The 25,249-nt window shown below is 39.8% G+C and overlaps 1 protein-coding gene across 1 annotated transcript; it reads left to right on the top strand.

The window, feature by feature from the left end:
* Positions 1-12,349: 12,349 nt before the first annotated feature.
* Positions 12,350-23,375, top strand: TMEM184C (transmembrane protein 184C). Its single transcript, XM_058838561.1, has 10 exons — positions 12,350-12,656; positions 14,426-14,556; positions 14,654-14,690; positions 15,449-15,654; positions 16,558-16,632; positions 17,431-17,524; positions 18,475-18,587; positions 19,280-19,379; positions 19,837-20,008; positions 20,431-23,375. Exons 1-10 carry the CDS (start codon positions 12,540-12,542, stop codon positions 20,721-20,723), a joined length of 1,338 nt encoding a protein of 445 aa, XP_058694544.1. The 5' UTR covers positions 12,350-12,539; the 3' UTR covers positions 20,724-23,375.
* The last annotated feature ends 1,874 nt before the right edge of the window (positions 23,376-25,249 follow it).

Below are 25,249 nucleotides of genomic sequence, written 5' to 3'. Positions count from 1 at the left end.
ACTTTCAAAGAGCAATCCCCATTGTAGAATAATGATATTCTGAAAATCCAGAGTATTGTCCTGATCCTGTCCTTCCTCCAAGATGTCTCTTATTTAAACCAGTTATTTCACAGATATCAATAGAATAATCTATGTCAATGTCCTTGCTGCTGTATCTTCCTCCCTGTTCAGGCAAATATTGGGAAGGTACCATTGACCTGAATATCCTCACTTTATGTATCCCTGACACGCCTGCTGTAATTATGCAGATCAGTTTTACTGGACCAATTCTGGCCTACACTGAAATCAATGTAGAGATATTATAGCATGAGCACATACGTCTCAAAAGTGTAGTGATCCCATGTCAGAGGAATCATGGATCAATATTACTGCAGGGGATGTAGCATACTGTACTCCTGAAGAATCCCACACGTACAAAAGTATCTCTGTGGGAGCTTACCCTGCTGAGTCAAACTGAAAACCCTTACAATTATCCCAATATGCAGGCCTTTGGGATCTGCCTCCTTTCAGAAAATTTCATGTCCTGTAGCTGATTACACATTTAGCTGTTCTAGGGATGTATTTTCTAGGCTTTGGGAAAACACAGTTTGCTCTAACTAAACACAGTATAAGAAGTCTCACGTACAGCCATTCACACTTTGCAGTTTTTTTGCCACGGGGATAAGATTTCGTAAGTATTGCTCTGTATGCAAATAAAACAATAAATCAAAATAATATGGAAAAAGGTTTACATGAGAATTAATTAGATGTCATAAGAAAAGGAGCGCTCTCTAACTAAGCCAACCTGACACACTTCTTATGAAGATCCACCTGGTAACAGTAGATTACTTTTTTCCATGTTGATTCTCAAAACTGAACACAGATAACTAATTTAACATATTGCTTATGTCTTAGTTCAAGTGAGGCTACTTTGACTTGCCACGCTACCCACAGAACTGGTTAACAGTTCCAGACGTGTTAGCAGCAATTTATTATAGTGGGTGCCAAGATGGAAAATGGAAAGGAGTGACCAACCCAAATAAACAAACAATAAAATTCAAGAACAATTTTGAGCTCACCAGGGAGCTGAAAATCTATTCCAAATGCTGCTTTAACTGCCTGTTGTATAAATACTTTAATATTTTTTTTTCCAAAACTATGCTCTGCAAGCTCATGGCAACATAGGCTGCATAACAATTTTATAGAACACTAAAAATTCAACTTTATAATGTTTAGTCCTACAAGTTTGATGATGAGCAGTGACCTGCAAGAAATTTTCAGTGTTAACTCATTTTCCTTATCCTAACTCTACAGAACCCTGCAAATTCAAAGTTAAGAGAAACATTTTCTAAAAAATGCAATGTACAAGTTAAAGATATTTGAAGTTGAAAATTCCAATTTCTGTGACTTGGTACTTACAGTTTTCCCTTGAAATATTTTTTGTTACCTCGTTCTTCTCTCTGAGATCCTTTCTTGACTTATTGTTGCCAATAAGCAGGATAAATTAACTTATGCTCAACTCTTGACTGCTTCCATTTCTTCTGATTTTAGTATTATCCATGCCTAAAACTGGCCAGAAGTATTACTGCTCTATAACAAAAGTTCTTATGTGAACATACTTTGAATTGTTCAGGTAGTTTCTGATGATAAAGTGATCAAAATATAACAGTTTTAGGGAAGGCGATTACAGGAAACAGTGAAAAAATAACAAGGGAAAACAAATTAAAGATTGTATTGAAATGAGCTTTCCACCTTTAGGAATTGCTTTCTATAATTTTTCCACAGTTGTTCTCTCAGAGCTTCTTCAGAATCATAATCAATAAAAAGATGAATGTTTCTGTTTCACATCAAGGAAGCAAAAGGTTTTATGCAGCCTTTACACTAAACTAAGAGTAATAAACAGCATTTTAAACTTTTAAATATACATAGTATAGAAGATTTTTGATGTCTAATTTGCAATGGATTTTCTTTTTTTTTTTTCATTTGTTTCAGAGTTACTGAACTACAGATAGAGATACAGCCAAAGTAATTTTAATCTAGATTCAGTATTTTTAATCCCACTATACAGACAAAAAGCTCGGTCTAGAAAGCCCAAACTTTGCTCAGCAGCACAGCAAACATGATGACATGAAACTGTAATTCATGATTACATGAATTAATGGTTATGAATTAATTTAGAAATAGACCAAGTGTAGTTTTGGCAGTCATGATTTGTGTTATGAATTTTAAGAAAAGAACAAAGGTCCAGAACACAAAGCCTCTTCTGGACTCCAATTAGAAAATGTATCCTTTAAGAGGAATCTAATGCAAATTAGTTTCTCATCCCAAAACTGCATTCTTACAAGAAAAAGAAAGAAAACCCAAACCTAAATCATTAGATTTTAACTGTGGAGTGGCAGGAGTGCTGCAGTAGAAATTTCACAAATACAAACACTGCTTAGAAAAAGCCCTTTCAAGTCAAATTTGGAGTGTATTAATAAAGCAATGTGCGAAATTTAACAGCATAGGAGTTTAGAATCTTTCCCTATTGATCAAGATCCAGAATAGCTGGAGAATTTATGTTTTTGGATAATCAACCTGACACTTTTCAGAAGTATTACTTAAAAAAAAAAACCCCAAAGGGATGTAGAAGATAAAAGATTTGCTACAAACAAGTAAGTAAATAAATTCAATTTTACAACAACATCATGGAACAGATTAAAACCTAAAAAGTTAAATATAGACCGAAGATAAATCATCATTGTGGAAAAGGATAAGAATGCATCTAAAGAAGACAATCAGAAGCTACTCTCTAGTGGGAAGATGGAATCATGGAAACAGATCTCCAGGTGACTGTGATCACCAAGTAAGTAATGTGTTTGCAATTGAAATAGGGCATCAAGAAAGAGAAGTGCTGCTTGGGATTAATACATGGAGATATTAAGTGTCACAAGGTAAGGATTTAATTTGTGACTGTTGTGTGATTGTATGTGAAATAATTGAGACTTCACAACTGTGATTTAAAACATTCCATTTTGGTAGCATACAGTTTAGGGAGTGAAAAAGCCCAGGGTAAAGCAAAAGGCCCTTCAACAATAAAAGCAACTGTTTAAGAAATCATACAGGACAAAATTAATGCTGTAAAAATAGATTAGTTTAAAACTCTCCATGTAAAATGAACACATTCCTGTCTAGCTCTGTTTTATACATGTATGAGCTCTGTGCTAATGATGAAAAATATCTAAAAACCTAAAGCAGCTATTCTGGGTCAGACCTTCCTGTCACCCATGACCCAAAGCAGGCACCTAGGGAAAGGCATAAGGACAGTATAAGGATACAACACTTCCCCAGTGGAGTGCCCTTGCCTTCACCAAACTGAGGTAAGAATCGGTACATTTCTGGTAAATGATGGGTATTCCTCCATGAATTTATCTGTTGGGGCTAAGTAATTATATTCTCTTCACTCTAGGAAAGCTCACACTGAAATGGAATTAACTGCTGGTTTACATGCTAAACTGTATTCTTGGAGGTTGGTGGAAGCTTTGCCTGAGCGAGCAGGGTAACAACCAGAAAATGAAAAGGTGAGTCAATGTCTTCTTTCAGATATTGTCAGTGTCTTTCAGAACTGAGCTAACCATTTGACTCAGTTTTTTTTTCTGAATTATGTGAAAGCAACTTCCAGCCAAATCCACAGGAGTGCTCACATGCACCTGGGAATGCTGGCTCAGAAAACAGGACCAGGCTCGTGATAATGATCCCCTGCTGCATAAATGATCGATGTGTATTGATGTATAAACACTCTATAAATTAACCGAAACCATCAGGTTCAGTGTTCCTGCCCACAACTGGAGTAGCAGCTGTAGCACTGACTAGGAGTCTGAGGTGACTAATGGGAATCTTTTTGCTGTAGTTCTTTCTTTATTACCTCCTGTAAATTTCTTCTTCTGTGTCTAAACACTTTGTAGTTGGAAGTATCTTCATGTGGTTGTAGGTAAATATAAGTATGGCTTCATGTCTGGCAAAATCAAAGTATCCTTGCTTTAGAATAAGCACATCTAATTTATAAAACAGGAATCATATTGATGGTAACAGAAAAGCAAAATGCTAAACCATTGCATTTTTAGACACAGAATTGCATTTCTTGTATTTGTAAGAAATCCAAGGAAAAGTATTGCTGGGTTCATTCAGAGGCTAGCTTCTATACTGTACACATTTTGGAATCCTGTAGTGAAATCTCTCTTTGGGAATTGCACTACTCTTCTGTCCAGCACTCAAAGTTTATTAAAGTTTTGTGGGAAAAAAGCTGTTTGGCAGCATCCCAGTCCATAAGGGTCTGAGAATGATGTGCCAGAAAGACTCGAGAGGCCTAAAAAGCCACTTTGAAATATGGAATAGCTCTTTTTTTTTTTTTTTCTAGGGGCCCAGTTCAGGGGGTTTCAGTCTGTTTCATGGATTTTTCTAGGCTGCAGCACAGAAAAAAAAAGCCTCTAAAATTATCATTTTTAAACAAAAATGCTGGTTTAGAATGAAAGTACTTGGGTTTATGGTTTTTACTGATTATTGAAAAATGGGGGGTTTTTTCACTAATAGTTATCTATCTGCAGATATTTAGAAATGTATTTAGTGTGAAGACTTTCTTTCAGTCACATCACTGTTTACATGACTGGCAGGGATTAAAGTCCCTTTGCAGCTCCAACTCTGTGTTTCTTTATATGAACATTTGTCAACAAGCAAAAACTCTGTCTTCACAATTTTGTGCCACAATGACTGCCTAGTCATAGACACAGGCTGTTACAAATATGTTTGCTAAACATGTCCTTGCAAGGATAAAAGCACAGGCATTCATGTATTCTGGAAAGAAAAGCCTATTTATTTTTCTTTTCCTCCTTTTTGGCTGTCTTTTCAGTCACTTAACAGACACATCTCAAGAGCATTTGAGTTTAAATTACTATGAAATTGCTTTTTAATTAAGTTGTTTTAAAGTACTGAGGCAGGCATTGACTTGGGAATAGCAGTTTTGAGAAATCAGAGCAGAAATGGAGGAATTTTAGGTAATGGATTCTATACAGGAAACTTCTTCAAAAAAGTCTTCCTCCATTAATATTTGGAACCGTGTTCTAATTTAATGAACATCACAAGATGTTCTCTGACTTCTGGAGAAAAAGGTCAGGCTCAGACTATCTTTTTCGTCAGCTCATTTTAAGGACTGACCACAAGCCTGGAGAGAAACAGAGAAACAAGGCAAGAGAGAAAGAAAGAGTCTGATCCTTCTATATTTGACAGATCCCTATGCCTGAACCTGGGACAGAACTGGAAGAAGACAAAGCACTGCACAGCCAAATACCACACCATCTGATTTTCATCTGCATAATTGAGTCCAGAGTTTAGGGTATTTATACAGAGCATGGAGGACATTTTTTGCATTTGGTGCACCCACAAAGTCATCATGTGGTACAGAGAGCAGACTCACTGAAGAGCACTAGGTTCTAGTCCCAGCTCCTACAACTATTTTTGTACTTCTCCAGAACTGAATATGTCTCTATTTTCTGTGAAATTTCACAGTAATTCCTCTTTTTCACCAATAGTGCCATAACTGCAAGACTGAAACACTGACAGTGAATAGTGAGTATTTTCTTTGGAAAGTGGAATTGAAGAGGAGAAGATAATCCTTCCTGTGTTCCAAAACATCTTCTGCCTGCTGACTAAAGAATGGTCCAAAGGAGAGGCTGGACCCTTTGAGACAGACAAGGGAATTAAACCTGGACCTCATCCACGTTTCTGTCTGTACTAAGCACAGAACTACAGTCTGAAGGGAAATATTTTTCCACTGTGGGGCCAGCATTTTCAGAGCTCACCTAGTGGATTGAACTCTCCAGGGGGACATGCAGAGGAATGCCTCATTTCTGGACACCTACAGGGTATTAGCCTGAATTAATTACAAAGCTGCTCAGTCCTATTAGGACTTAAGTACCTTTGAGAGCATGAATGAGCACTGCTGAAGTACAAAATGCACCTCATAATAAAAAATTCCAGGGCTTCCACTCAACCTTATGAACCTCCAGGGTTTCATGGCAGATGTGCAAAGATTTTTAAGACTGCAATTTTGACCCAGGGCATCTAAATTCCACCTGACTTGAGCATCAGTTGTTTATGTCCTTTTCTGGGCCTCCTCCCAGATTAGAATTCACAGTTCAGAAATAATCATAATATCTGCATAATGCTGATTTTCAGAATGATTTATAAATATTAAGTAATTAATCTTCATAATGCCCATGGGCAAATATTTCCATTTTACATACACAAAAAATTGTGATAAATTGCCATAGGCTACAACAGAATCAGTATCAGAATGAGAATGGAGGAATTCCCGTCTCTCAGACTAGGACTTAGTTCATGGCTCTCAGAAGGAGAAAAAATCTTGTTCTTCAGAAAGAAGAGTTGTGCTATTGACATGTTTTAATTGACCAAGGACTTTTTCTTTAAAAGTGGTTTATGTTGTAGACTGGGGATATTCCAGAGTATACACAAAACTTTGCAGCATTGCTTTTCAGTTCTAATTGACTATTGGCAACACTGATTGGTAAAGAACTCAGAACACATGACCAAAACTTACTTTCAGTAAAACTCAGTTTTTGTCTGGAGTTAGAAAGGAATTACTGTAAAGACTAGATTTAGTATTATACCAGCCTGATGAATCAATTAGACAATCATTCAAATTAAAGAAAAGGCTTATTAGATCACTTAATCAGTACCACTGGAAGCATTGTCTGTGCTACACTGACATTGAAGTATTTTAGGAATCCTTAACATTTTATGCTCCTGCTTAATTTTTTAAGATGGAAAATCCAGAAGAAAATGAATAGGAAGACTGTTTCTCCCTTTGTTGCTAAATGAATTAGAGAATTCTGGGTGCCTGCAAAAACTGTTGTTGGCATGAAAGGAAGGACTGTCAGCTACCAAGGCCCTCATATCACATTCTAGGTTTGAACAGTTCAAGAAGACCCTTCCCTAAGTTCTCTTGCACATCTTATCAATCTACTTTCTACATACACAATTTTGGAGTATGCTGGCCACTGAAAAGTTGCAAATGCTGGAAAATTCTTACGTAGGAAACCATTTCTAGGCTAAAGTATCAGAACTGATAAATGTCAGTACTACTGAAATAACAAACCACAAGATTTAGCAATGATGCATCAAATATTTCCATCAGATCAGTTTTCAGAACTCTGTATCTTGACAAATGTACATTGCTTTACACCCAGTAAGACAATATAGCAATTAAGATCCACAAATCCTAGCTGGACACTGTTTAATACATGTTTACATTCACAACAGGCAAAAAGATCAAAGCTACAAGTAATTCATTATAGAACACTGGTGGGGTTTTGTTTGTTTGGGTTTTTTTTTTCCTGTAAAAGTGTTACATTTATTGCCCATATGATATACACAGGAGGTCTTAGCACAGAGACCATACCTTCCAACAGAAATTTCCGGATGTAGTTTTAATGTTAGATATTAATGAATAAATTTAATATGGTCATGGCTGTGACAGTCCTTTGGGAAACTCTCACTTCAAGGATAACTATCCCACTAAGGATAGTTGCATGATAGGAAAATTTGCCTATCATTCAATCACCCCCTGCTTTTTCATACAATACCCTGTATTTTGCACTTCTCTGAAATCTCCAAGTGAGAATACCGTGGGGATTATGTTTACATCACACATAAGAATTTTTCAATTTCAGTTTCTTAAATACCAGGGCTTCAATTTTAGGCCGACAGCACATCCTAGTGGGTACTCACACTATTCCATGGCTTTTAAACTATACTTCAGTCACAGCTGCATAAATACTCTTGTGGCATCATTCAGTGCATGCACTTTTCTTCCTTCCCTATATGGAATGACAAAGAATGAAGTTAGGAATTTGGAAGTATGTGCCAATTAATAAAACTGAGATAATTCAGCAACACAGAAGACTTTACAATTGGTTCCATATATCTTTTAAGCAAAACCATGCTTCTGAATATGCATAATCTTAACCAATTTTAGGCAGAACATACAATGAATGGTAGTGTAGTTTGTTCTTTTGTTTTCATTTGCCAATAGGAAAAAACATCCTCAGTTTCATCAGGGCAGTTTTAGGTGGGAAATATGAGGTTAGTAATACACACACATTATGAAGCACTAGGCTAATCAATAAAACGATATATTTACTCATCAAAAATGCATCTATTACAGCATTTTAATGAGTGACTTTGTCAGTCAAGCATGCAGCACAATTGGAGAGCTGTCTGTTGGAGCAGACAAAAATCAAGAGGAAATGGAAAGCAAACACATTTTAACTGTCACATTTTATAACAGTCCCGTTTAGAGAGTCTTAAATGACTTCATATGGGAAGGGTTGTGAAGTAGGGAATACACACATGGAAAATCTCCGAGATATTTTCTCCCAGGTAAGTTCACAATTTTGCATAGGTGTAAAACCTTTCAGCATATTTCTCACTCTCTGGTGTTGTCATATTCATAGTATGAATTTTCCCCAGGAAAAGTGAGGTGACGTGTGTCTCTTAAAGAAGCAGGCCTGTGAATGGAGTGCTGTGTCCTTAACAGGCTCCATGTGCTGAATTTTGCTGAGAGGGTTTGGGGGCACATCTTATGAGGAGCACCTAAGAAATCCATGATTGCGTAGGCTGGAGAAACAGATGTTGAAGAGTGACCCCCTGAATCTCTAAAGCCTCCTGAAGAGAGGAAGTAGAAAGGGAGGTGCTGATTTATTCTCCCTGGAATCCAGTGATAGGACAGCTGGGAATAGTTCAAATCTGCATCAGGGCAGGCTTAGACTGGACATCAGGATGCATTTCCTTAACAAAAGAGGAGTGAGTGGAACACTGGAACAGGATTCCTGGTCAGCTGTTTGATGACCCAAGCCTGTCAGTGTTTCCGAGGTGTCTGGACAAGGCCTTTAATAACATACTTTAACTTTTGGTCAGCACTGAAGTAGTCAAAGAGATGATTGTTGTAGGTCCTTTCCACCTGAAATTATTCTACTTCTATTCTATTCTATTCTATTCTATTCTATTCTATTCTATTCTATTCTATTCTATTCTATTCTATTCTATTCTATTCTATTCTATTCTATTCTATTCTATTCTATTCTATTCTATTCTATTCTATTCCATTCCATTCCATTCCATCATTTGCCTGCTGAACATCTGTAATAAACAGCAGGAAGCACCCTTCTGCAGCAGAACCTGATACAATGAAGGAAGAAAGGTAGTGACCCTTCTGTACTTGGGTTCACATATTTCTTTCCCCTTCTTGAACCAGTTTCAGTTGTTCCAGGGCAATTTTATCACCTGATAAATTTTTAGTATTTTGTTCATTGTGAAAGTGTTTAAAATCATTATATCAGAGAAACAGATTTTCTGCTACTAATATGTGGCTTTTCCAAAGGCTCAAAAATCAGAAGTCAGTTAAAAGGATCCCCATTTTTAGTTCATGGTCTTCTGCTGCCTGACTCACGTTCACTGTGTTACTGCCAGTGCTAACGTCTTAATTTGGCTGAGAGGAAAAGCTGCCCAGAAATAGTCCCTGTGCCCCACCTACAGGCGAGTCCATAATTTCCTGTAATGCTGTGCAGGTCTCAAAAATTCTCTCTGAGAAGGGGAGTGAAAGAAGGGAGAGGCTCCAGCACTCTCATCTTTGTTAGCAACCCCAGCTGGGTACATACTATATTTTAAAGCTGTAGTTGCAAGGTGAGAGATAACAGAGGGGTTTTTTGTCGGTCCCCAAACGTTTCCTAAATGAGCATTGACAGTGTACCTGTTGCAGCAGGTACAGCCTAAGCAACAATACTGCCCACTTCTCTACCAGGCCAGATTATCTTCTGGAATAATTTCCATACCAGAGTTCAGGAATCCTTGCTGTAAATAAAACAGTTAACATGAGGAATTTTCAGCAAAAGTCTATTAACTTCTCAACAGAAGGACACATAATAAGTAAAGGAGAAAAAGTGTTCTTCAGGTACTACTTTTTACTGTAAATAAATAAATATATTTTTATGCTTAATGAAAGAATTTTTAGTTAGAAGGGACCTCTGATCATGGTCCACATTCGTTTTCTTTCTTCACAGATTATGGGGTATGGGTGGGATTTGTTTCTATAATCTTTCTTTGAGCTGAAAAATTTTATTGTAGGTGTCGAGTAGCAACTTTTCCCACCATATTTCATCACCATATTATTATGGCAGCAGTTTTATTCCCATGGATGCCATAATCCGAATGGTTGAGGTTTGAAGGGACATATGGAGGCAGCTAATTAACATGCACATATCTGAGTGACCAAGAGAATAAAGAAATTGCATCTAAAGTTACCACCCAAACTACTACTTACAGATGCTTCTAGCTCCAAAACCCAATCACTCTCTACCATGGGCACCCCCAAAAGAAACAAGGAAGTAATCAGAATGTGGTGGCAGCATTTCCGTAACAAAGATTGATTTATTGTAACTGGTGACAGCCCTCTGACAGAGAAATAGTGATGGAAAAGAAAAAAAAAATTAAATCGAGTTTTTAACCCTCATTAAGTTTTAATAAAATGAAATAAAAATGCTCTAGAAAGGTTGGTGGTGTAAGCACCAGAGAGGAGAGTGGACTGATCAGGTGTTTGCTGTTGGATGTGATATCAAAGGGGTGACAGTAAGACCACCATAAATGAGGGGAAATCTCTGACTTTTCACTGTATGAGAATGTGAATTTAGTCCTTATTGTCCACCTCACAAGGAAATTATGATCAGGCAAGAGGAACAGCCCCTGGTTATCACCATGCATCTGCACTGGCATAACACAAAGCAACAACAAAAAATGATGAAACATATGCAACAAATGGCATACAAACAAAAAAGTATTTCATAAATAATAAATGCCACATAGTTTTCCAATCATAATTATAAAATAGTCTGTTTTCTCTGCCATTTTAATTTAGTAAATGTTTTATAGGCTTCCACATGCTAAGGAATAATCCCAGTTTATTATATTTTGACATAACTCTCCTTTAAATAAATTTGAAATTCATGAGAGCACAATGTACATAATGATTGACATCAACCATAATTCACATCAGACTTTCCAGTAGCAGGGAATGCTGCTAGTACAGCTGTCATCTGCAAGTTCTGGGGAGTAGCTTTGTTACTTTCTCTAGTACTAGAAGCCCTAATATTTAGTGAAGGTGAACTGTTTCAATTTGTTTTTTTCCAATATTTTACAAGTAGCTTGCCGCTGAAAACCAGGAAGAATATATGTGTTCTGGAGATGGCATTAGTGCCGCACAGCGCTGCTCGCTCACCGACAGCCCACACAATGCTTGGGAAACTGACCCCATCTCTTAGCTGCCAATTACAACTTTTCCACAGAAGTAAAAGATCCTGGTCCTTAGTACCTCTTCCTTCATGGGGGTTCTCCCAGCACGTTTTAGTGACGCCTCAAAGTAAAATCTGCATTTGCCGCCTTGCAAGACTTCGGAGCTGCAGCTCCTGGGACATTTGGCCGTGTTATCACCTGCGGTCCTAACATAGTTCCTCACCTGAGGGCCCGTCCTTGCCACTGACTGCTACGGGCTTAGCTGGCAATTTAGCAGCTTTTAGACGGCACTCGCAAAACACGAAAACAAACGCACAACAAATAGTTGAAGTTTAACAGCTGTTTTGAATTATTTTGCATTATTGGTGTGCCCGCTGGAGCACGTCTCGGCTGTGTCGCAATCCGTGCCTGGCACTGCGACGCGCGGCTCTCCCGGGCACGGCTCACCCCGGGCGGCTCCCAGGGGAGGCGGCTGAGGCAGGGGCTGAGCTGAGCAGCGCAGGTGGAGGGAGCAGCGGCTCCGCTTCAGCCGGCACCGCTGCCGCTCCCGCACAATCCCTGACATCCATTCCCTCCATTCCCGCCATTCCCTCAGCTCCAGCGGCTCCGCTTCAGCCGGCACCGCTGCCGCTCCCGCACAACCCCTGACATCCATTCCCTCCATTCCCGCCATTCCCTCAGCTCCAGCGGCTCCGCTTCAGCCGGCACCGCTGCCGCTCCCGCACAACCCCTGACATCCATTCCCGCCATTCCCTCAGCTCCAGCGGCTCCGCTTCAGCCGGCACCGCTGCCGCTCCCGCACAATCCCTGACATCCATTCCCTCAGCTCCAGCGGCTCGAGGAATGCGGCACAGCCCACTGCCGGCGGCGGGGGGGGGCGGGTGGAGCACACCAATCCTCTCGGAGCTGGGGGGGGACACGGCCGCGCGGTTCCCCCTGGCTGTCCCCGGTGGGCGGGGCAGCGGTGATGGGCAGGGCGAGGAGCCAATCAGAGAGGCTATCGGGGAAGCCGGAAGCGGTGCCGGGCGGAAGCGCCATGGGGGCGTGAGCGGGGCAGGGCAGGGCAGGGCTGGGAGCGCCGGGGCGGGACGGGGCCGAGCCGGGATACGGAGCGCGGCCGGGAGACGCAACCGAGGCGGCGGTCTCGCCGGTGATGCGCACTCCTCAGGGGCTGCCGGCCCGCTGAGGTCGGTGCGAGGGGCGCTGGCGGCGGCGCCGCGGCCATGCCGTGCACCTGCGGGAACTGGCGGCGATGGATCCGGCCGCTCGTGGTGCTGCTCTACATCGTGGGGCTGCTGGTGGTGGTGCCGCTCTGCGTGTGGGAGCTGCAGAAGCTGGAGGTGAGGGGCGCGGCCGGGGCCGCTGGCAGCGGGCTCGGCCCCGGGCAGGGATGCGGCGGGGAAATGTGTTACCTCATCAGTGTTTAAAAGTATCGAAATCACGGGTGCCAGGAGGTTGGATCCAGGCTCTGCTTGGTGGTGCTGAGCAATAGGACAAGAGGCAGTGGGCAGAAACTGATGCACAGGAAGTTCCACCTGAATATGAGGAAGAACTTCTTTACTGTGAAGTGACTGCACACTGGAACAGATTGTCTAGTGAGGGTGCGGAGTTTCCCCTGCTGAACATGTTCAAGAACAGTCTGGACACAATCCCGTGCCATGTGCTCTGCGATGACCCTGCTGGAGCATGGAGGTTGGACCAGATGACCACTGTGGTGCCTTCCAGCCTGATCCACTCCATGAAAGGAGCGGGTAGAGAAGGGCCATGGTGCTGCTGGACACATTTGTCCTGCTGCTAAAGCCCTAGTGAACTTCTGAGGAACAGGGCAGTGGTTTTTTCCCCTTCTATTTCCATAACAGTTGGTGTTTGAACAATTGGCACAATTCTGAAAAAATTCGAGTCAGCCAAGAGTCACAGAGTGACAGAAGAAGTCAGGGACCACAGTGGGTCACCTGGTCCAACCTCTGTGCTCCAGCAGGACCATCCCAGAGCACATGGCATTGGATTGCGTCAAGACGGTTCTTGGATATCTCCAGCAGAGGAGACTCCACACCCTCACTGGACAATCTGTTCCAGTGTGTGGTCCCTGCACAGCAAAGAAGTTCTTCCTCATGGTCAGGTGAAACTTCCTGAGCAATGGGCATCAGTTTCTGCCCATTGCCTCTTATCCTGTTGCTGGGCACCAGCAAGAAGAGACTGGCTCTCTCCATAAGTTCATCCCAGAACTTAGATTTTGAAACTCAGTACTAGTGCTGGCATTCATAAAGGTGTTTCTGTCTGTTTTGGGAGAATTTAGTAGGGCATCTCTGTGGATAGAGAAGCTCCTCTTTCATGCTGGTGGTACCATAACTGTGGTGTGTGAGTTACACACACATATGATCACATAGCTTCTCTAACAAGAAGTAAAATTTTAACCTTAAAATATATGTATTGTTCAATGTGATACAGGTCTATGCCCCTGGAGGTAGGCTTTTTCAGGGTATAATTTTCAGGACTTAATGACAGTGAGATCTGCCTTGAATGAAACTTCCAGGTTTGAGTTCCTGTTCTGATGCATAATGCATGTTCAGCACAATAGATGTTTATATCCAAGTTTATACCATTAAGTCTTGTCTTGATACTTGTCGGGAAACTGATCAGAAGTAAAACCAGAAAACAACAGGAGATATCAGATGCTGATGTAAAGTAGGGCATCAGAGAAAAGATTCTCATCAGAGGAAACTGATAAGGGTCTCCTATATTTCTCAGGTTTTGGTACTTAGGATTATTAGTTGCTTATTGGAGAGCTTTGGTTTAAAATTTCAGCACTGTATTTTAGCAGACATTGTGGTTTTATGTATCTACATGTATATCTATTTCAGTTTGTTAAATGAAAACTAATTGATTACTATTTGGAACTTGATTATAAAGCTAAAAAAAGTTTTTAAATCCACAGGTTTTCAGAAACTTTATAATGCAGCACTGAATCAAGACAAGTTCCATACGTAAAGCAAGGAATCTGTTGTGGGTTTCAGTAAATTAAGTACTAGGCATTACTCTGTCTTTATGGAATGTTTTGTGTACTTGTAAATACTTGAAAGTATTAAGACTGGAACTTTGATCTTGCAAGGTTGGAATTCATACCAAGGCATGGTTTATCGCTGGGATATTTCTGCTAATGACTATACCAATATCTCTCTGGGGGATACTACAACACTTAGTCCATTATACTCAACCTGAATTACAGAAACCAATAATAAGGTAATATTTAACATTGTACCTATGCTACAAATACTGGATTTAATTCAGACTAAAAATAGTTCTAGTAATATAAAATGTTCTTTTGTTGTTGTAACAGGATTCTGTGGATGGTGCCGATTTACAGTTTAGACAGTGTAAGTGTTCTCTTACTGTTACCAGCTCAATCAAATAAATTCTGTTTGTTGTGGGAGTGAGGGAAAACAGTGTCATGGCAGAAGCTGTGCTGCATGGAGAGGGGTAGTCCTAGAAACTTCTGGGCATTCCTGTTTATGGAGTATGTCAGGAGCATAGTTCTCATCATACTCATTCTTCTTCTGGAGATTTGGGGTTTCTTTTGATAACCTATCCTTGGGTATCCTTTATGATGGATGTGGAAAGGGTATGACAGGTGCCTGCTTTTGGCCCTTCTGTCTTATTAGCAGAAGTGGAAACTGGGCTGACCCAAGAGCTGCCTCAAAATTCGGTTCTGTACCTTCCTTACCCAAGTTAGGCTTACTACTAGAATTCTTGCCTGTGTTATGCTTAGTGCTAAAATGATTCCTTTTTGGTTCAGGGGACAAAGGATAACATCCTTTGCACAGTACAACAGCACTGTGATAGTCAGAAACTGAGAGCTGTGGCAGTTGATGCATAACCACAGTTTCACTAAAAGTAAAAAATCCCTTTTTGCACTCTTTGAAACTCAGCGATTTGGCTGCTACCGATGGAATCTGAAGTTTTGTGCGTGTAGAATGTTACTTTGTAGCTGTAGCATTGCTCTCCCCTTAGCCCAATGCTCCCAGCCCTGTTTCATCAGTGCCTGCTGGCTCAAGGGCTTGCTGAACCGGTGTTGTCGTTGGAATCCCTTTTGTGTTTCTTGCACGTAACCTTTTGTGTACCTCTCTTCTTGCAGTGGATAGCTTTGAAATACCCCAAGATTGCAATATATGTGGATACATGTCGAGAATGCTATGAAGCTTATGTCATCTATAACTTTATGGTTTTTCTTTCAAATTACCTAACCAACCGGTACCCAAACCTCGTGTTAATAATAGAAGCAAAAGATCAGCAGAGGCATCTGCCCCCTCTCTGTTGCTGTCCGTCGTGGGCTATGGGAGAGTGAGTATATGATGACATCTTCAAGCTTTATGCTGTGTAGGCAGATCCAAACATTTAGTTTTCATGTTTCCCAGCATAACTTTTGCTGCTTGATGGAGTCAGTTTATGGCTTGTATGTGTTTGATCAACTGTGAACCTCTGCTGAAAGCAGCTGTGGACGAGTGACAATCAAGCTATAAAACATCCTGTGAATTGGATTTAGTTACTAACATGGATTGATTGACTCAGGGGGTGCTGAAGGAAACTTTCTTATTTTTGAAAAATATTTAAAAAAGGTCTCCTGTAATCTGCTTCTTTTGCTATCAGAAAATATTTGCCAAAAGCCTCATGTGGAATTAGGAGTAGACTGGGTAGCCTGTTGTTTTTACTTCAGGTGAAGGGTGAAAGGCACCTTATGCACCTAAACTGTTTATTTCTGAATGCTTAAACTGATACAATCTCTCTCTTTCTCTCTCTCTCCCTCTCTCTCTCTCTCAGGAGATTTTGATTTTGATAAAGTTGCTTGGGGTGAGGGGAGGGGAAGGTGGGCCTCAGTGGTCACAGCTTCTTTATACAGTTTGCCATAGTGGGAAAAGAGCTTTGGTTCTCTTAAGTGTTTAGGGCAATTATTATGATTCAAGCATAGCAAAACTTGCATTATCTTTATTTAGCCCAGCTGGAAGCTTTTCATGGCTAAAATAAGTGAATCATTGAGTATTTCATGTAATGTGTCTGTAAAAATCCAGCTGTTTTGTGTATTTTGTGTATACACACCATATACTGTAACATCTGAAGTCCTGGATGCAGAAGTTGAAGGAGCCATAAAATTAAAATTTACCTTAGTAAATATATTGAGAATAGGAATTTTCCATAAATGAGTTGTATTTAAATCCTTGTGCAATGAATTTTATGTTTCTTTTTCAGAGTTTTATTATTTAGATGTAAACTGGGTGTTTTGCAGTACACTGTTGTCAGACCATTTACTACCATTATTGCTTTGTAAGTACACTGATAAATAATTAATATTGATCTTCAGGATATGATCCTGAGTTACACTGGAAAGAATTTTCATGCTCTTTGTATAGGATCAAGGCAGTTTGAAAGCAGACTTGTATTACATGCTAAATGGGTCCCAACAATTTGAATCAACCTATGATTTCTTTATGACTTTCTCTATAGCAAATGACCTTTTGCAGAATTGAAATCATAAATACTTAATGCCAGCTTCTGTAATCAGTGGCTTAGAATGTGAAGTACTATTGGGGTGGGAAACACATTTTTATGATTTCTTAATTTTTAGATTCTTTTTTCCTCCTCCCTTTTTGCATCAACTTAAACAAATGAGTATTTTTAAAGGCAGGTTTCATGTAACTTCTAAAAATGTTTGAACTTCACATGTGACAAGCTTGACTGTGTGCCTTCATCTCATACAGCCTGTGTTTGTAAAGGAACAGTAGGCAGTCATGCATGATGATGCTGAAAGCTTAATTTCATGATCTTTGCATTGATGGTCATTAGTGTTAATTCTGTGGGACTGTGGAAAAAGTTGCTACTCACAATAAATATCCATATTGATATTTCTATATTATATATATATTATATATATTTTATATATATATATATATGTCTCTGTGTGTGTGTGCTGTTGGAAACAGATTCTTGTGCAGGCCCCCAGTGCCTATATTTGAGTACCAGAAGAGGTTTTGAATTCTAAGGGTTGATGGATATAGTGAAGATGTAGCACTTGAGGGAAATGATCTGTTTCTCCATAGTGATTAATTCTAAAAATTCTTCCAGAATTTGTGAACTAGTGGGAGTGTATGATGAAGGAAACTTCAGCTTCAACAATGCATGGACTTACCTGGTTATACTTAACAACATGTCACAACTAGTGAGTATCAGGAGTACATCTTTCTGCTCTTTGAATTCATCAGTATTATGTGAATCTTCTATGTCAACTGTTGCCAGTGATTGTGTTAATGTCTGTTAATTCTTACACGTAGAATAGTTTCCACTGTAAGTCAAAATTGCTGCCTGTTAAATATTATGTATGAAAAACACTGGAAAAACAGATAATCTAAAACTTTTATTATTTTTACTATGAAGCTCCATAAAGCAAGTACCTTTCTATCCCAAATTATCTGATGGGTGAGGTGGTATAGCCCAGGCATTAGAGCTGCAGACTTACCCTCTCTGGTAAGAGATGATTCCACTTGCCCCCACAGCTTCCTCCCAGCACTCATACAGAGAAACAATATGTTAAAAATTCTGTGTTAAAAATGGTGATAACTTTCACAGGGAAAAAAGAAAATGGTGTGTGCAGTGCTGAGAGTCTGGCCTGCCCAACACCTTTTCTTGTTGGGTCAGCTGTCAGATAATGTCAGGGTATGATGTCAGCCCCTTAAATTGAGAGTTTCATTTTGGAGTCCATGGATTGGTTTTACTTCTCTTGGCAACAGCAGCAGGAGTCAGAACAGCATAACAACTGGGATAATTTGGAAATTCTGTCCTCCTCTTACTGCCACCGCTGTGTTTGATGGGTGACTGTCACAGAAGGAGCTGTAATTGCTTTCTGCTGTAACAACAGTCCCAGCAGCAGCATGAACTTCTGTGTCCTGATTGAAATTATCAGAATTTCAAGAATAAAAAAAAAGAAAGTGTTTTAAAACAGAAAGGCAAATATTCCATAAAACCAAAGTCTCTTTTTTAAAAAAACAGATAGCATTTTAAGGTTGTATCATACTGTGATACATATTTTAACTGTAGAGGTGGTGTAACACAACTCCCTCACAAAATAAACAAGGATTTGAAACCTTTCATTAATCTTCTTTTCCTTGTCAGTTTGCCATGTATTGTCTGGTGCTGTTTTATAAAGTACTGCGTGAGGAACTGAATCCTATCCAGCCTGTTGGCAAGTTCCTTTGTGTGAAGATGGTAGTTTTTGTTTCTTTCTGGTAAGTGGATTTTTCACTTATTACTTCTTGCTCTCAGGGTGGATCATAAAAGAGCTAAAAAGTCTGGATTTGTTACTGAGGTTAGAAGCCTTAAAGTATCTACCCATAATCCTAGTGAGCTGCAGTGAGGAGAAGAGGGTACTAATATTTTGGAGAGAGCAGTCTTGTTTACTTAAGATTATTTTTTAGACTTGCTCTTTTACAAGGTGATTCTCAAGAACAGAACTTATTTTAGAATCTGCACTTGCAGTTATTGTATATATGAAAACTTTTTTTTTCTTTTAAAAATAAAAAAAAATACTTTTTAAAAATAAGTTACTGTAAGTTAAATAAAAATTGCTGTTTGGACATTGCTCACACTTAGCTGCTAATGAGGGAGTGTATGTGACTACCAGAGCATTACTCCCTGAGCTACAGCAGCATCCTGAAAGAGAAGCGACTTGTTCTAATGACTGATTGGAACAACAAACTCTCCTTTGGTTCTCTGTTCATTCTGTTGGTCTTCAGGGTCAGGGATGAATGACATCTCTTGTTAAGTTTGTTTCCTCCTCTTAAAATCTAAGTATATAAACAGAAAAGTGTTTTTTTAAGATTCTTCCTATGTATATGTATGACCAGATTTGCTTGCAGATTTTTGGCACTACTGTTACAATTCTAATACAAATACTTCTTATAATAAATTCTCTTTATAGGCAGGCTGTGCTCATTGCATTGCTGGTGAAAGTTGGTGTTATTTCTGAGAAACACACCTGGGATTGGCAGAGTGTGGAAGCTGTGGCTACAGGTTTACAGGTAGGAGCAGATGGTTATTTCTGGGGAGGAGTAGTTATATGTATAAGATGACATAGCTGATCTCAAGGAAGTATTATCATACTCACTGTAATTAACACAGGCTTGATTAGTAATGATTTATTTTAAGCTGGGCTAAGTTTCAGCCAATGAGCCCATGTGAGTTTTATGCTCAGCACTTCTATATCCATGTACTGGGCAGAATGAATGTGCCCCAGTGAGATGTGTCTGGATAGCCTTGCATTTCTTCTTGCAGGTATTAATTTTAAAACTGCTGCTTGTTGAAATATCTAAGTCAAGTCCTGTATGTATGGCTCTCTGAAAGCTGCCAAGAATATCCTGGTGGAAAAGTAGCTAATGTCAGTATCTCAGGGCAATTGCAGTGTTTCAGTTGTAGAAGAAAGCCAGAACTATTCTTCTCCAGTTATGAATGATTAAGTCAGTATCTCTGTCATTGCAGGATTTTATAATTTGTGTGGAGATGTTTCTGGCTGCTATTGCACATCACTACAGTTTTTCCTATAAACCCTATGTTCAAGAAGCTGAAGAAGGCTCATGCTTTGACTCCTTCCTTGCAATGTGGGATATTTCTGATCTAAGGGCAGATATCTCCGAACAGGTTCGAAATGTGGGTAAGTAACAGACAAGATTTGAACTATCTGTCAACAGATTCTGTATTTCCAGCTTCATGTCACACTATTGCCCACCTTTATAGTAGCCTGAGAACATTCTATTACCAAATCAGTGGCAGCTGCATCCCTAGAGGATTTCATAGTTTATCAGACTGTTTTTCCTTTGCAGAGTTCCTGATTGATTTAGTTTAGTTTTTAATTTTTCTTTTAAAAAGAAAAGGTTAGGTAAGTAAAGGAACGTACTTTGTTTTTTCTCTTAAATTGAAAGACATACTTTTCTTTATTAAAACTAACAATGCCCATGTAAAACCAATACAAAACAAAGACTCATCTTCTAATTTAACATGACTGTTTTAGAGTTGATATGTTCAAAGACTGGTGTTGGAAGGATTAAAAAACCTTTTCATTTCACATAATTCTAGGGAGGACAGTTTTGGGCCAGCCAAGGAAAATGTTTTTTGCTGAGGATCATGAACAAAATGAGCATACAAGTTTACTGTCTTCATCTACTCAAGACCCAATTTCTGATGCTTCTTCAATGCCATCTTCACCCATGGGTCACTATCAGGGGTTTGGACACACTGTGACTCCTCTCACAACACCGACGACAGCCCCTGCAGTTGATGGGATTTTTAACCCGTCTGCCAGTCAGGATGCTGAGGAATCACCTGAACTAGAGAACAACTTGGCAGAGAAAGCTTTGGATAAAAGTTAAACTCACCTTTTCTTTGAATGTGTCAAGAAGTCATTACATACTTGCCACATGTGTCCTGTTAACATGTGCTATTAAGGATGAAAGTTGAAAAGCTTGGGAAAGGTGCTGCGTGGACAGGAAGAGGATATGGTATGGCTGTAACTGACATCTGAATCCAGAATCTATAATGGATGTGAACATCTGCGAGTACCCCATGGATATGAAACACGCACACTGTAAAGGTTTCTGCATAACTTTAAGCATCATCTCCTTAAACTGCTAAATGCTTCCACATCATATCAAAATTTTACTGAATTTCATTAGTGCAAAAGAAACATTTGAAAAAAATCCTCTGCTCATATAAAAATGAAGTGCAAGTACTACTAGCAATGGGAAAGCCTAATTTAAAGAATGTAATTTAAGGAGAGCAGTAGCAAAAACTGTGTTAATTTTGCTTGTCTTAATGATGGTTAACTTCCATACCCAATGCTGAATGGAGTGTGGGTGAAATGATAGCTTCTGTACAGATGCCACCTTCTTCCCATTCCTACATAGCTAAATAAAGTCCCTTCATGAAGATAGTTACTAGTGAGCATTAGTAAAGAACCTCTACAAAGAGAACATTCCCTGCAGGCCTTGCTATCAAAGCCCATGCACAGATGATAGGGTTGGTGTATCTGTTGTCCTTGAGGCTCATAGTTTGTAAGTCTTTTGTATCCAGAAGAGACAGCCAGGATGGTTTTGGATTAATACTTTACCATGACTATTCTTTTCCCTATCCTTCTAAAATACAAGTAATGATTACTACCTTAAAATACATGGAAGGGGAATGAAGGATATTGAAAAGGAAGTACAAAACAAAACAGATTTCTTTATTTTGGGCTGCAATAAGTTCTTTAACGCTTAAGTTTTTATTTAAGCTGTTAAAGCAGGCTATCTTGTGTCTGTAGTAATTTGTGTTCTTAAATTTGTGTCTGTGTGTGATTGTATTATGCTTCTACTATAGCCTGGATTCAAATGTAATAGGTGTTTTTTTCGCCCCAAGAAAGACCTTTGCTGAGGTACAACTATGTAGCTAGTCTTAATACTGGAGTTACTAGGACTAGATTTCAGCCCAAGAAGCAGTACACTTGTATCAAAATGTTACTTTGCAAAAACTGACTATGTCAGAGAGGAATTGTTTTTATCCCGTTATCAGATTTTTACTATTATTGCATGTTTTCAACCTGACAAAAACAACCAAAGCAGTAGAGCACTACTTTTTAAATGGCAAGATCTTAAGTTTCTTTTTCAGCATTGTTAGCATTTCCAGGATAAATGTTTAACTTCTGGCTGTCAGTAAATTCATCTTAAGTGCTTTTTTTGCAGTACTAGTGTGATGTAAATATTGCGCCTTACTCACTAGGCTGCATATTTTAGAGCTGAGTATGTACTTGCTGTATCTGAAGTTAGTGAGAAAGTGAAAATCATGATTTTCAATTTGCCAACTCATTGCCTTTGTTGTAAATAAGTAATTAAAGATTTTATTTAAACTGTTCACCTTCTATCAATTTGATTTGCTGCTACAGTAATTTAAGAGTGTGAATGACATATGACTACAACTGTCCTCATGGAAGAAGAGGATCTTATGTAGAACTACTGAAAGAATTTGTGCTTTCAGTATTTCATGGCTTGTACTATAAAGGGAATTCTTGTTTGGGCTTATGAAGAATCAGAATCTTCTAATCCATGCTTCATCCCAGCTATCACCTTATGCATGTAATAGCTTTCTCTAAAAGGAAACAACTTGTACAGGTTCATAATGCATTGGGACCTCAGTGCCCCCTGCAGCCATTACCAGGAATAATCTGATTTCCTGCATGTATACAGGTAAAAAGGGGCAGGGGTAGGAATAATATCTGAGAGAGCAGGGCTGCTGCAAGTAGAGTTAGCTGCTGTGCTCCAGCTCTTCAAAAACCTCACTCTGAAGAATTATTTTTTTTTAATACTTGAAGTTATGTCTGTTTGGTGTAAAACTAAGGTTCAGAGGGGACCTTGATTGGAAAACAGCTATTTAAATGTCTTTACTACTTCTTTCAGAGTATTTCTTGAAAGCCACTAAGTTATTTTATTATTATTCAGTTACTCTATTTGCACAATATAAGATTCCTCCTGGTTTGTTTTTTTTCTGGGGAAAAAAGTTATTTTTTTAATTGCAGCAGCTTATAGGATCATACCTTTCCTACAGACTCCTAGTGAACTTAAAAAATAAATAGAAATCTTGCAATGATACCTACCCTGTCTTTTGAAAACCACTACCACAGCATTCCACAGCATAACCTATCACGATTCTATAAAAAGTTCATTTGCAGATAGTTCATTTTCCTCTTAACCATATTTATTCTTCTGCTGTTTTATGCCAAATCTCTACCCAAGTTTTTTATTCAGAAGTCCTGAGGATTGCTCTTGCCTTACTCAAGGAAACTAGAATGTCTTTCATTTGTCTTGAAGTCATTTTGCTTTCATCTTAATTACTAAAATCTTAATAAATACACCTAACCTACTCTGTAAAGGTTTTGTTTTTATTAGAGGTCTTCCTGCACAAGAAAGCTAAACACTTTCCTATAAAGCTGCTCTCTGGTGAAATTGCCAGGTACCTGCCAGGTTTAGTTGTGTAAGAATAATTTAAAATTTTTTGGATCATGGTTTTGGGTTTAAGAAACACAAGTTTTTATGTAGTATCAAAAGCCTCTGTCCTACTCTTTCACTTGCATTTCATTATACATTGTACCCCTTGGATAAAGGATGGTATCCAGTTAGCGATCTTCAGAAAATATGACTTTGTGCCTCAGCTTTGGAAAAACATAAAATGGAGATATTTCCTCCACCCTTCCAAAAGGAGCTTTATTACAGCAATTTATCAGGTGCAGGTTCAGCAGAGGCTGGGACAACTCCAGATCTAACAGGCCCTGAAGTTAACTGAGCAAACTTGATAGAAATAAATAGAAACCGATAGATAGAAATAAGTTAAACTATCTGAAATGTTTGACCTAATGAAGAGTTGTTGGGGGTTGGGTGTCCTTCCTTTTGTTCCATCTCACCTATGGAAATTTTTGCCCATTAGTTTCAGGAAAACCAGATTGATGGTACTAGGTGGGTTCTTGAGAAGCACAGGGAATTTGGCTGGGCCCAGGGGGAGGGCGGGGGCAGCTGGGGGCTGGCTGGTTTCTTGGGCTGGAGAGGGAGACACTCCCAGAGCTGTTGCAGTGGGGAGAAGGGAATTTTGTCATCACCCAGACAGAGCTGCTGCTGCTTCTTCTCCTTCTTCCCTCTTTGTTGGTGGCCTCGCACCCCCTGTCCTGCCGGGATGTGCCAGTGCCAGGCACCGCCGCGGAGCTGCTGATCCACCTCAGCCACCAGCCCGGGATCTCAGCTCATCCCTCTGCTGATCCACCTCAGCCACCAGCCCGGGATCTCTGCTCATTCCTCTGCTGATCCACCTCATCCACCAGCCCAGGATCTCAGCTCATCCCTGCTGTTCCAGCCGGCTGTTCCTCGGAGCCCTGCAGGAGCACCGGGACTGCCCGCCCGAGGGGTTTGTGAAACAAAGCCTCTCCTCCATCCCGTCTCAGCCGAGAAAGTTGTCACGGGGACCCTGGTTCTGTTCTCTTGCTAATGCTGCAGTTGTTGTTGTTTGCCTTGTTATACACACTAGTAAAGAACTCTTATTCCTATCCCCAGATTTCTGCCTGAGAGCCCCTTGATTTCAAAATTACAGTAATTCGGAAGGAAGGGGTCTACATTTTCATTCCAGGGGAGACTCCTGCCCTCCCCACCAGACACCTGTCTTCCAAACCAAGACAAGAGTATATAATAACTCCAGCAGGCCCAGTACTCCTAGAAGAATAATTTTTGGATGGCTCTTTATACAGGCTGCTGTTAATGAAAGATCACACAATTGGCGTCTTCTCCATTGAACAGACTGCACAGTAAAAAGAAGCTTAGCTACAGAAAAATCTTGCTAAGTCTTCCTCCTCTCTGCAGAGGTAGAATCAGTGCTGAGTTCAAAGCTTTTATTAAGTCTTCCACGTGTATACAGATTTAACAGAAGGAACTGGTTACCTGGATTATACCAAGATGTAACGCTGTAGAAGATACTCAGGAGCACTGCAGTGACTGATATATTTGATACAACTTTCTACAGACAAGCTAATGCCCACTGTATTCCCAGAAAAAAATTCTCTGGGGGATTCTACAAAGTTTACCAGTTTTACCTTCCATTATATAGATTGAGTTACCCAACAGCACTCCTTTATGTCTTTTCAGAATGCTCTGTGTGCAGCACTGATTTGTGATACTGCAGCTGGAATGCTGTTCCACAGCATGTCCTCCCACAAGGCTAACATCTCAGTACACTGATGTAGGAGGCTCTGGCAACTGAGTAGTGGAGTCAGAGTTTGAGAAACAAGGACTCTATCCCAAACAGCCACAGCTGTTTATTGCTGCTACAGGTGCCTGGATGCTTTTTTCCCTCACTACAGCTGACCTGGTGGCAGAGCCCTGTCCCA

The sequence above is a fragment of the Poecile atricapillus genome, chromosome 4 (assembly GCF_030490865.1).
Source record: "Poecile atricapillus isolate bPoeAtr1 chromosome 4, bPoeAtr1.hap1, whole genome shotgun sequence".
NCBI lineage: Eukaryota > Metazoa > Chordata > Aves > Passeriformes > Paridae > Poecile > Poecile atricapillus.
Note: the sequence above shows the minus strand (reverse complement) of the source record. Positions and strands in the feature narration are given on the sequence as shown.